This window comes from Equus caballus, chromosome 8 (genome assembly GCF_041296265.1).
Source record: "Equus caballus isolate H_3958 breed thoroughbred chromosome 8, TB-T2T, whole genome shotgun sequence".
NCBI lineage: Eukaryota > Metazoa > Chordata > Mammalia > Perissodactyla > Equidae > Equus > Equus caballus.
The window spans coordinates 61,150,110-61,163,845 of record NC_091691.1 but is presented as its reverse complement, the minus strand read 5'-3'; the positions used below and the strand labels follow the sequence as shown (position 1 = coordinate 61,163,845).

General features: G+C 33.2%; 1 protein-coding gene across 6 annotated transcripts in view; it reads left to right on the top strand.

Annotated features, from left to right (window-relative positions):
- The window catches only part of TRAPPC8 (trafficking protein particle complex subunit 8), an 82,912-nt gene that overhangs the window by 38,958 nt on the left and 30,218 nt on the right, over nucleotides 1–13,736 (top strand). For 3 of the 6 annotated variants that reach the window (XM_001495283.7, XM_005612820.4, XM_070220858.1), the window contains 7 exons: nucleotides 952–1,083; nucleotides 4,894–5,118; nucleotides 6,071–6,179; nucleotides 8,245–8,439; nucleotides 8,862–8,992; nucleotides 11,176–11,250; nucleotides 11,742–11,868. In XM_001495283.7, the coding sequence (XP_001495333.3) occupies nucleotides 952–1,083; nucleotides 4,894–5,118; nucleotides 6,071–6,179; nucleotides 8,245–8,439; nucleotides 8,862–8,992; nucleotides 11,176–11,250; nucleotides 11,742–11,868 (994 nt within the window). Of the gene's footprint in view, nucleotides 1–42; nucleotides 64–951; nucleotides 1,084–4,893; nucleotides 5,119–6,070; nucleotides 6,180–8,244; nucleotides 8,440–8,861; nucleotides 8,993–11,175; nucleotides 11,251–11,741; nucleotides 11,869–13,736 lie in introns of all 6 variants that reach the window. The other 3 variants (XM_023647612.2, XM_023647611.2, XM_023647613.2) reach the window with 2 other exon arrangements.

Here is a 13,736-nt window from a genome sequence, read left to right as displayed (position 1 = left end):
ATGTTTTCTGTTTTCAACTTTCCGTGGGGAAAATAATGGCAGCAGAACACATGGAAGGGCATGGTAAGTTCAGCTTGAGAATAGCTGAAAACCTAGAGAAAGTTTTGGTGAAAATGTTGTTGATACTTGATCAGCAACCTTCAGTACTTTCTCAGTTATTTGTAAAATGATGGTGGCTCTTTCAGTTGAAAGGTTGTCCTTATGGATGAGGATGTAAATGCAGTATGTGTTTTTTGTAGACACTGTTGTAAGAGTTGGTTGAAGTGGAAACTAATTTGAGTTCTACCATTTACTAATAGCAGGTTATAATCCTTGAAAGGGAAGCCTTCTGAACTTGTTAATGAAGAGCAGTTATTTTGGCCCTCTTAAATTATAGCAAAAATTGAGAATTCTTTTTAAATACAATAAAGCTTTATAGAGGATAAAGTAGTAGATTGGATTATTTCATACTCTACACAGTTTGTTTTATCTTTCCTTTTGTCTTGGATGGATGGAAATATGTTATTGGATGTCACAGATCAATTTCCAGAAGCAATTAGATTGGTGTAAATCTTATTTTTTTTTGGTGCTCTATTTTCTGGTTTATCTTTAATAAGTATACCTGTATTAAATTCCCAGTTTTTGTACTTTTTTGCCATTTGAAAACAGATTACATTTCTTCAGAGATTTATTACATGGTGCGTATCATAAGCAGATGTTTGGCTTTATGAAAAGCAAAAGTAAATATTTCATGCTAGAGAATTTTTTGAAGGATTTAAAAAAAATTTGTTCTTATTGGAAGAAAGAATCATCAGGATTGGCTTGCCTCTTGATCTCTATCCTCAGATTCTCTTAAGTTAAACCTTGACTATGATTATGTATTATTTTAAGAAAGTAGATGTTTTTCCACCAATTATCTTTTCACTTTAAATTTTGTGAAACTAACCTTCTTTTCTTTTAAACCTTCAATAGGATTCTGATCTTCGAAGTGCACTTCTTTTGGAACAGGCGGCACATTGCTTTATAAACATGAAGAGTCCCATGGTTAGAAAATATGCATTTCATATGATACTGGCAGGCCATCGGTTTAGTAAAGCAGGGCAGGTGAGTGCATTTTCTTTAAAAAGAAAATAATTTGTTATAACAAATTATTTAATTTTTATTTCTTATAATTTATTTATTTTATAAATGTATGTCATTTGTCAATTTTTTATGATTTACAGTTAATCCTAAAAATGGGAATAAATTTTCTTCCCAGATAAAGTGTTATTTTGGTAAGGGCATGAGATTTGGATTTAGACAAATCTGAGTTCAAATCTTGATCTTTTACCCACAGCTTGACTTTGGACAGGTTACTTCTCTGAGCCTCAGTTTTTTTATTTATAAAATTTGGAATTTTGCCCAAATTTTTGTCAGGTTAAACCAAATCATATATATGAAAGGCCAGATACACTGAATGCAATTTTAACTATTCTTGACAGTGGTTGAACTCTTGCTCTTTCAGCTCTGGTCTTCTCTGGTCTCTCAGAGTGTCTTATGATGCTATGTACTTATTATTTAATGAGTAGAGGTCTTCTGTCTCTTGTTCCTGGAATCAGTTGGTTTGAGAGATGTTTATTAATTTAGAGAGATTTCTCCAGCCCTGGCTGTCCCTTTAAACGTTAGTTGGCGCTTTGCTGGAGGCAGAGTGGTAGCAGCAGTGAGATGGTGGTTTACTCTATGTGCACACAGAAGTGTGGATTGAACAGTCATCTCTGTATTCCAGGGGCTGTGCTAGGAGCTGAGCATGCACTCATAAAACCAACATGTCCTATCTCTAAAGGAGCTTTTTGTCTACTAGTAGGGGGAGTATTTTTTTTATTCAGTTAATATGAATTTTTATGAACATATTTAAATTTCTCAAAGTCTGTGCTAACCAAATCTTGCCAGTGTTTTAAATTATGTGTTATTTCAAAGGTACAAAGAAATAAAGTGTCCAAAAATTACTCTCAATTTCATGTAAAAATGCTATAATTTTAAAAACTAACATTTCAAGATTGAGTTCCTCTCTCTGTTTCTGGAAACTGGCAAGTTACAAAATATGTGAACTTGCTTTATATTAAATATAAAGCTATAAAAATATTTATAAAATTAAATGTTTTTATAATAACTGATGTACCCATGAATTAGAATTTCGCAGGCTCTAAAGTGGGGAAAAAAATTAAAAACTGTAGCCATCATTTTTCACAGCCCTTCTTCATAGTAAGTGCAGATGCATCTGAAACATGTCCCATTTTTATCTTTGCTTAAAAGTGTTCTATTAAAAAATTTACAAAATGTTTTAAGCATTTGGTTTCCTTTGCTTAGAAGGAAAATTATATACCCCATTAGGAATGGTCTATTGTCTCTTATTAAAAATGTCATCCTTTCCCCACAGCTTTGTCCACTTTTGTGAATGGTTTCATTTGTGAGAATGATGATGTCATGGGAACTGGAAACAGCTGCTTGTATTTACCTTCTGAAATTATAGGGCATATTGCTTCTAGGAAATGCATAGCAAGTTAAAAATGCTACATTTCTGGTAGGTTGAGGTACATTTGCTAGCTGGCCTAATTATCATCCCTTTAAATGTGGTTATCTCATAGAGTTAATGATTCCAGTATAGCTGGTTTTGCTATTTCTTGCACACTCTCTATATTCCCTGAGCTCAGGAAGTCTTTCTCAGACAGTATGTAGAATCCTGAAAACTTGACTAGAAATGCAGATTAGAAAAGCAAATACATGTCCTGTTGAAGCTGGTCAAGAATATCTATCTTCCTTGGAAGAGTAGGGCACTTGGAGCTCACACAATTCTGATTGAGGCCAAGTTGTTTCTGAGAAGCACCAACTTTTCATGACATTTCCATTAAAAACCAGGTGCATGTATTGGCAGGGATGAGTGAGGACAATAGAGTAGATTACATGTATAGTACTGCCATTTCTCAGTCCTCATTGATTGAGAATTCATGCTGAATTGCTTATCTAGTCCCCAGAAATTTTTATAGTTCAATTTTTTTCATTAAAAATATCAGTAAGTAAAAGGCATTTAAAAAAGAGAACTAGCATTATAAAAGATTAAAATAAGTAAAAAAAAATTTAAGGAAGTGCTGGAGAAGGTATATGTGTTTGTGTCCAGTATATCCTGGATAGTCTTTCTATTATTTCTTTAAAGGACAAACTTTAAATCTTTGTTACCTTTTAAATCTCTTTAGATGCTTTTCTAAGAAATGCTCAAAAATTCACTTGAACTCGATACTTAGACACATTCACTTGTTTTTCTGTATCTCTCAGTTTTTAACTCAGTATCTATGTTCCCTTACTAAATGCAATATGAAGATTAGGGTTTTTTTTTTAAAGGAACATCACTTAAAAATTATTTCAAAACAATCTCACACTTACAGAAAAGTTACAAGTACGGTTCAGAAACTTTTGCTTACCTGAGTTATTTGAGAGTTAATTTGTCACCCCGTGCCCCATTACCCCCAAATACCTAGGACGTATTTCCTAGTTCATAGAAACAAGAACTTTTCTCCTGTATAACCATTATACAACAATGAGAATAAAGAACTTAGTACTAATACGGTACTACTATCCAATCCTCAGACCCCATTGAGGTTTGGACAGTTGTCCCATAAATGTCCTTTATAGCAGAAGAATCTGTTCAGAAGGATTCTTTCACTTTTATGACCTGGACACTTTTGAGGATTACAGACCTTTATTTTATAAAGTGTCCCTCAATTTAGGTTTGTCTGATGTTTTCTCATGATGAGATTCAAATCAGGTATCTTTGTAGGATTATCACAAAAGGGAACCTGTGTGTTGTTCTTATTGCGTGCTGTCAGGTGGCACATGATTTTGATTTGCTTTCATTATATCTTTATTAAGAAAACATTTCTTAAAAAAACGAACAATTTTGGCTATACATGATACAAAGTGTGTAATCTGGCCTGGAGAGGGAAGGGGGTACAAGAGTATACTCTGAAGCAAAAGGTTTAATGAAGAGAAGCCTCGTCCTTGGTACCAAATTCCTCCGCCCTTTGTTTTTTTTTGGTGAGGAGGAATAGCCCTGAACTAACATCCACCACCAATCCTCCTCTTTTTGCTGAAGAAGATTGACCCTGAGTTAACATCCTTGCTCGTCTTCCTTTACTTGAAATGTAGGACACCTGCCACAGCATGGCTTGATGAGTGATGCATAGGTCCATGCCCAGGACCTGAACCGGCAAACCCGAGGCTGCCAAAGTGGAGCTTGTGACCTTAACTGTTACTCCATGGGGCTGGCCCCTCCAAATCCCATTTTTGAAATGGAGGTTGTCTGGGTTCAGGGGGTGGCAGTGTTATGTAATTAATGCCAAAAGTCGACTCATGAGTGTGGCAGGATGCAGGAATGGGCAAAAGAAAAGAATTCCAAACTCTGTCACTACCGAACAAAATAGTAGTTTAAAAATGTGTATACATAATATAAATATATATACACACATACACTGTACACTCACATATGCGGTTTTAGCACATACAGAGTATTTCCATTCAGCCTAATGCAGTGATATAAAGAGGGATGACCACAACAAAATTGAGACTTCATAAGATAGCTCTTAGTTACAAGTAACAACCAAGCCTCTGAGTAGTCCATGACTCCGTATACTACTGCTTTGGAATCTCCCAGATGGTTTTTCGAGAAGTCATTATTATAAAGCAGCTGCTTGCCTTTCTTTAGGACTTCTTGATTTTTAGTAATACTTGCAAAGGAGTTTTCGTAAACGTTAATTTCATTTTCCTCATCATTCTAGTTTCTGCTAGAGGAAAAACTAGGTACAAGTTACTTGTGTGTGTGTATATTTATTTTTTCCAGTCCAAGAGAAATGTGGATTGTAATACTGTTTTATTTTCTTACAGAAAAAGCATGCTTTACGCTGCTATTGTCAAGCCATGCAAGTTTACAAAGGAAAAGGCTGGTCTCTTGCAGAGGATCACATCAACTTCACTATTGGGCGCCAGTCCTATACTCTTAGGCAGCTGGACAATGCTGTGTCTGCTTTTAGGCATATATTAATCAATGAAAGTAAACAATCTGCTGCTCAACAAGGGGCCTTTCTCAGAGAATATCTTTATGTTTACAAGGTAAATACTTATTTTCAGGAGTAGATACTAAAATTATATTTAAATCAGCATTTTCAGCAAAAAGCATGTTGAGTACTATCTAGTAGGAGTCTAATAAAATGGTTTTGTTGGAATATATGTAATTATCTGTCATAATAAAATGTGGCCGGCTAGGCTTTTTGGTCATTGATCTGATTTGCATTGCCCTTCCACAGTTCTTTAAAAGAGAATTTTAATATTCTAATAAATACTTGGTTTGTGGTTTGTTCTTGGAATCTTAAAAAAAGAAAAGATGCCACAAGCTTTCTGGACTGTTTCTTCATTATGTTTTTTTTGAATCATAACTGATTTTATAACATATAGAGTCCTTTTACCATCCTTTGGAAAAAGTACATTCTCTCTTTTCCCTTTGAAAGGTAAGGAGGTACAGATCTGGGGGAAATAGACAGATTATTCTAGTGTAACCCAGAAAAATTAATGGAAGGAAAAAATATTTCATTAATCAAGAGGATAGAAAATAAAAAGCATTGTTTTATGGAAAAATGAAAAGTCATTTTTTCCTCAAAGCCTATGAATAGTGACTATTGTATCTGTCATGCAGAAAATAAGTACCCTTTTATAACTGTATTGATTTGAAATCGTATGTGTTAGAATTTTGGCAGATCAGGTGCTGTAGTGAGTCACAGGAAGCAAAATGCACTCCAAAGTGATGTTTGAAGTTTAGCATTCAAAGAGAGCTAAGTAGCAGAGTATGCTTAGGAAGATTCTCTTGGGCCAGAATAAAGGAGATGTAAAGTTCTTCCCAGTTGTGAAATTTTATACTCTGATGTATTAAGTAAAACTTAGTAATTCTTTATCTTAATATTCTAGCTTAACGTTTTTTGATACCTTGTGTATTAAAAAATGAAGAAGCAAATAGGCAAAAAATGGAGTTTTCTCAAAAATTCTTCTTTTACTTCTGTGTTTCTCCTAGAATGTAAGTCAGCTATCACCAGATGGTCCTTTACCGCAGCTTCCTTTACCATATATTAACAGTTCAGCAACACGGGTTTTCTTTGGCCACGACAGACGACCAGCAGATGGTTAGTAAAGTTGTTACCTAGTGACTATTTTTTTTACTTTGTTTTTCTTTCTCCATTTAAAAAATAATGTTTGGTTATTAAAGAAAATTTGAAAATAAGCAACTTTATACCATGTCACCTGAAGATAACCACTACTTCAGTGTTTTTCCTTCCAACCTTAAAGACCAAAAACAATAACAACAAACTAGCTGTAATTATAATGTCTTTTCTCTCATAATATAAAGAATGTTCATGTTATTACAGAATCTTGATAAACATTTTTTTTTTTAAATTTTATTTTCCCTTGTTCTCTCCAAAGCCCCCTGGTACATAGTTGTATATTTTTAGTTGTGGGTCCTTCTAGTTGTGGCAAGTGGGACACTGCCTCAGCATGGCTTGATGAGTGGTGCCATGTCTGCACCCAGGATCCGAACCAGTGAAACCCTGGGCTACCAAAGCGGAGTGTGAGAACTTAACCACTCGGCTACGGGGCTGGCCCCCCTGTTAAGCATTTTTAATGGCTGTAAGATATTTCATTCAGTGCATATAAAGTATTTTAATATTAACTGGTTATACAGTTAGACTGTTTTCCATCTTTTTGCTTATATAAAATTATGTTGTGATGGACGTCTTTGTGGATAAAATTTGTTGTCTTTTTATTACTGAAATTTCACATGTACACAGAAGCAGAGAAGTATTGCCAATATTCTACTGTTCTTACTGTAAGACTTTTTAAAAGGATTATTTCCTTAGGATTGAGCCTTAGAATGACAGTACTGGGCCAAAAGTATAACTATTTTAAGGCTCTTGATGCATGTTAAAGTAAACTTTGTAATTCTAAGCACTTTTATATTTGAGCTTAATGTGTTTCTCCTTGAGATCTAATTTAGTATTTTATTAAAAATACTTAAGGCTGGCCCTGTGGCCTAGTGGTTAAGTTTGGCGCACTCTGCTCCTGCAGCCCAGGTTCAGTTCCCAGGTGCAGACCTACACCACTTGGTGGCCATGCTGTGGTGGTGACCCACATACAAAAAAGAGGAAGATTGACACAGATGTTAGTTCAGGGTGAATCTTCCTCAGTCAAAAAAAAAAAAAAATATCAGAATGTTTATAGCAGTATTATTTTTAATAGCAAAAAAAGTGAAACCATAGGAGGGAATGAATTGATAAATTTTTGTATATTCATGTAATGGATTTCTGCTATAGGACATGAGTGAACTAGTTCTGCATGTTTCACTATGGATAATACTCATAATGTTGAATGAAGAAAGTTACAGAATGATACGTCAAATATAATTTCATTTATATAAATTTCAAACATACAAACTAATTCTGTGCATTGTATGTGTACATTCCTATGTGGTAAAGTAAAAAAAATACGGATGAGAACACTATACTTTAACTTCGGAATAGCTCTGGGGAGAAGTGGTGCCAGTGGAGATGAAGGAGAGCAGTAGGATTGGGGAGGGTTACATAGAGGATACCAACTGTGACATTTATTTTATAAAAAATATTTGGGGGGCTGGCCCCGTGGCCGAGTGGTTAAGTTTGTGCACTCCGGTGCAGGTGGCTCAGTGTTTCGTTGGTTCGAATCCTGGGTGTGGACATGGCACTGCTCATGTAAACCATGCTGAGGCAGTGTCCCACATGCCACAACTAGAAGGACCCACAACGAAGAATATACAACTGTGTACCGGGGGGCTTTGGGGAGAAAAAGGAAAAAAATAAAATCTTTAAAAAAAAATATTTGGGATCATTTAGCAAAAGTTAACATTAAATTTAAATACACAAGTATTTGTTATTCTCCATGCTTTTTCCATATGTTTGCAGTATTTCATATAAAATTGTGGAAGACTGGGGAAAATACATTCTTTCAGAATGAGGAGGAAAAGAGCATCAATATTATAAGCAACTTCCAGTTAGACAAGGGTTAATAAGATGATCTTTTTCTCTCATATAATTGGAAATAGGCAAGAGCAAGTGTATATGTATATATATTTGGATACTTTAGATTTTTATTTAAAATATGTTTCATTTGAGGTCAGGTATTAATAAATGTGTATTTAATTTTGACACCTGTTTTTAGGTGAAAAGCAAGCAGCTACTCATATAAGTCTTGATCAAGAATATGACTCTGAATCCTCTCAGCAGTGGCGAGAACTTGAGGAACAAGTTGTAGCCGTGGTTAACAAAGGAGTAATTCCATCCAATTTCCATCCCACGCAATACTGTTTGAACAGTTATTCAGATAATTCAAGATTTCCCCTTGCAGTTGTAGAAGGTGAAATACTTGACTTTTTGTTCATGTTTTTTCTTTTATTTGTTTTACTTACAGCAGATTCAAGATAAATTTCTGTGTGCCAGAAATCACTGAAAGCTGAGGATACAAAAGTAAATTAGGAACTCATAATTTAATGAGCTGCATTTATAAAACCAAGCAATGGGGGCTCTAATACAGGTATATGCAATGTGCTCTTAGAATATAGAAGAGAGAATGACATTCTTTACTACAGAGAAATTGGGAAAATCTCTAGAGAAGTTAATTTTAAAACTGAATCCTGAATAAATGGACATTTACAAGGTGGTAAAAGATCGTCTAGGCAGAAATGCAGAGCTATGAAAGCAAGGTGTGTTCAAGGAATTGAAGTGTAGGATGATGTTCAGGGTTTATTAAAGTTACTAATTTAGGCCTTTCTTTTATAGAACCCATAACAGTAGAAGTGGCTTTTAGAAACCCTTTGAAGGTTCCACTTTTGTTGACTGATTTGTCATTGCTCTGGAAGTTTCAACCTAAAGATTTCAGTGGAAAGGATAATGAAGAAGTTAAAGAACTAGTAAGTTATTAAAAGGTATTTGTAATAAGCATGTTTCGGTAATAGCCTAACAGATGCTATAATAACATTTCAACTTCTTCTGTTCAGTGAGCTATCCTTACTCTTTTTATGCTTATTTTCCCTAATTATAAACAGTATGATACATACTTATTGTTGAAAAATTGAGAATACAGAAGAACATAAGGAATAAAAGTAAAACTGTCTTCTCGGTATTTAGAAATAACCACTTTAACACTTTCTGTATGTTTTTCCAGTCATTTCCATTTGTATGCTTTTCCTCATATATGGGATTCTCTCAATTGTGTATCTTGCTTTTTTTATTCTGTGTTTATATGTGTATTTTGATATTAAAGTATCTTCATATTTCATTTTTGCATAATATTACATCATATGGATGATCTATAAGCTATTCTACTGTCTTTCCATTGGTAGTTGTTTTGGAAGTTTCTATTTGTTTACTATCATGATAAGTCAGTGGTGAAAATTTGGGTGTGTAGTTTTTTATTCTGATTATTTCTGTAGGAAAGATTCCTAGGCATGAAGTTACAACATTCTAGGGAATAAATATTTTAATACTTTATTGGTTTCCCAAAAGTGTATACTAGTAGCTTTTCCCTGGCAGCATATGGGGTTGAGTATCTCATCTTTGCAAGATTAAGCATTCTTATTTATTAAAAAAATCTTGTTCATTTGATGGGTTCAAAAAAATGCATTTTCTTTTCCATCTCATTGATTTCTAGTGAAGTTTAAGTTCTTGTATTTGTATTTCTTTTGTGAATTGTCTGTTCATATTCTTCATACGTACTTTTTTTCTTTTCTTATCCATGTCTATAGTAAGATCTAAGACTATTATTTTTGAAGCAGGAATGACTTGAACAACTAATTTTTGTTCCCCAGCTGATTGTAACAAATATCTTAGACAAGTACATTTTTTTGCCTGGTTAGTTATTAGTTTATTCACCAATATCTATTATATAACTTTTAGTTCTTTATACTACCTTGCTGTATACTTTAATAATGTGGTAAAAATTATTTTTGAACTGGGAACTATCCCAATATTTTTGTGCTGATCTGTGAACTTGAAAGATGTCTGTTGTACTAACTTTAAACTATTTCTCTTGAAGTGTTTTGATTTTTTAAAGATTGCCTTATTTAAAATCTTGCTGGTTAAATCCATTGAGAACATTTTGTAATTATTTATACTCATTGTGAATAATTTGAAAGATTGAGATTCCCTAGGCTCTATTCTGACTTGAGTTTTAGCAACCTTGGTAATTTTTCCAATGATTTTTGGATGCCTGGAATACAAATTAGAAGAATATGAATCATTCACTTTTGGAAAAGTTTTTAAAGATTTGCTAGTTTTTTAAGTATATTTCTTCAATATATTAGATTTTAAAGGAGGTTTATTAAAGTTAAGTGAAAATTTTCATTGTGTATGATGAAATTTTTTCTAAAAATCTCAAACTCTTTGGATTTCTTCATGAGCTTCTATTGGTAATGGACTAAGATGCTGAACTGGAATTTAGGGAAATGTAATTTTTATTTCTTGTGTCAAATAACTAATTTTATGGTAAAAGTAAAAAAGTGTTTAGAGGATCAAGTTTACCCCCAGTGTGAGCCAGTTAGCTTGGCTTTGATGACCAAAGACTGTAGTCTTTTACAGATGGCGTTGATTTGGAGGAAAGAAGGCCTTTTTTGCTCTCTCCCACTGCCTTTGTCCACCAGTCTTTTATGCATCCTTCTTAGGCTACCATTACTGTTTCTATGTGTAATTAGCCAATTTGGGAAAAGAGGCTGGTCAGAGTAAAAGATGGAGAAATTTGTTCTTAGTGCAAGATTAAATTAGATGGCCCGTTTTGGCCATTGTTGACAGTCAGCAGCTAAACTTTATTTCCTGAGGTTTTATCCTTTTGGTGGCTACAACTTTGAGTAGGTCACTTATCCTCCTCAATTGAGTTAAGACTAAATGAAATGAAAATATATCAAGTGCCTACTACTGCATGGCTCTACTCCAGGGGTGAAAATAAAACACTTTGCATATTGCTTAGCATATAGTAAGAGCCGTGTAAGTACTAACTATAATTATTGTTATTGTTCATAAGTATTGATATATAAGAATATTAATAATCTGATACATTATTTATTAGAATCTGTAATTTACAAAGTAATTTATTTTTCAGGTAACAGATGAACCAGAAAAGATTGGAACTGAAGTTATTTCAGAATTCGTAATTAATAGTGAAGAATCGAAAGTGGTAATTATTTTTCTGTCTTAAGCCTTTCTAAAAGTAAGATGAAAACAAATTTGAAAATCAGTTTATTCAATTTGTTTTATATTCTAATTTTCTTAAAAATTAAGATTGGGAAGATTAGGAAACTGGAATCGCACAGGAGGAAATTGATGGGAAAAGTAGGTTTTGCAGTGGTGTTTGGTTTGTTAATTTCCTAAGAAGCCTGGTGAAAAGTTTTTGCTTTTTTCTTGGAGTCAGTGTGGTAATTTCATACTATATTTGGTTGACCAGAATAGTTTTATTTTTATTAAAATTATTGGTAAGGACCCAGGCCTATAATTGTTGAATTTAGAGATTTTCTTTTGAAGAAAATGCTTTCCAATAAGAGAAATTAATTAACAATTAAAAAGTTTAGGTCATGAGTTTATGTATCTGCAACATTACAGAGTTTAGGTATTGCACTATTTAAGATACTGTGAAAGCAGATAATAAGAGTGACTTAAATGTCTCCACAGGCAAGACTAAAGCTCTTTCCCCATCACATAGGGGAGCTGCATATTCTGGGAGTTGTTTATAATCTTGGCACTATTCAGGGCTCCATGGCAGTAGATGGCATTGGTGCTCTTCCTGGATGTCACACAGGTAAAGCTATAGCACTGATAAACAGTTAGAAAACTAATACTTAATTAAATCTCTGTAGAATAAAATGAATGAAAATGAGGTATTTTTAAAATAGGTTTAATATATCTTTAGTAAAGGCATTTAGTCAGATGGAAGGACGAATAATTTGGATTATTTTAAATTCTGCCATTCCTTCAAAAATAAACAACTTTGTTCCCTTCTAATGTGTTTTCTTTTGATAATTCTTAGGTTGTACCCTGTGTATTTTTCTTTACTCTTATTGATTCAAATTTATTAAATTCTAACCAAATATATTCTAACCAGTGATTATGTCTGATGCCAGTACAGAAACCATCTTAGGCTATTCTATTTTTTGACTATTGTCTTTTTATAGACATAGAGGAAATTAAAGACCAGTGTTTTCACATCATTGGATATTAAGCCTCTTGAATTCTGTCATGTATTCTGTAAAGAGAGTAGGATTTTAGTGTGAAGCTGCTCTTCTTGGTACCCTACTTGATACATTTTACAAACTTTTGAAGAGTAAAACTACAAGATATATGTTTAACATAGCTTACTTTTTTTTTCTTTAAGTTCATGGAACCCTTCTAGATCTACTATTATCTTGTGATTGTTATATGTAGTTATTTAAGTTGACAAGCTGCTAAGGAGAGAGTTTACTCTCTTGCTTCCACCTGTTCATTTTAGTAGATGTCTTATTTTTCTAACTAATAGTCATTGACACACTTGAATTTAGCATTTACAAAAGCTGATTATTAATATTGGGAAATCTTTTGGGAACACTTGGAAAGTTTTTTGGTCCTTTTAACCTTCAGTTGAATATTTGTAGTTGCCTGCGTATCTAGCATGATTCAATACAAATTTTTTTTTAAAAGTAAATAGAAGTAGGATGAATCCATAAGAATTCAAAAATTATAACTGAAAAATTTATACTGAAATTGAATATGATATTCTGCATTTTAGTACAATATTTGTAATTCTTGGTTGACAAGTACCAGACAAGGTTCATTTATAAATAATCTTGCTAATTTATTGCTTATTTTAAGTAAGTTAACTGGGCTTTAAAAACTTTCTGAAGCGCCTTTCCTGTTCCACTTGTACATACTTAGGATCTTAATCTTAGGACCACAAAGTTATGGTTGTCAATAAAATATAGCTAACTGCTTCATTTAAGGTACCACATATATGTATTAATATAATAATTTATATGTTATTTTATGATGTTAGTAGGAGGAGACTCTGAATTAACTACTAAAATAAATTGCATCTTGTAAACAGAATTTTCATCAAGTTTTACTGTAGTTTATTATGTAAAATGCTAATAGGGATCTAGGTCAAACGAAGTATGGGAACTACTACGTTCTATTTCTGGTCTGGGAGTATCACAGTTAACTTCAGCACATTAAATTCTAAGCAGTCCTGCAGAAAAGAGAGTTATGTACTCTAGCTTTTTTCACACCTACATGCACTGCATGGAAGCTTTTAGGAAAAATCTCACATGAATTTTAAATGAGTTTAATTTTGAAAAGCTGCCTATACTATATTTTTCTTTGTGCAATCTATTGAGAAGATGTAGTTATTTATAATCCAGAAATAATTCGAATTAGTATATATATTTGAATATGAGTAAAAATGAAAAATTGATCTGTTCAATGTTTTGTTTTTTTTCCTTTGAAAGTAGATCTTTTCTTGTAGCCTGAATCAAATCGTTGGTCCCAACATAGATGTTCTCTCAGATAGATCTTTTTGGTTAATAGTCATTATGCTTAAATATAGGTTTCAAAGAACTTCCTATTTAGTGATGTGTAGTCTTTCTGTAAAGTAAGTAAATCCTGATAAAATGAGAAATTAAGCAGCGTACAGCAGAT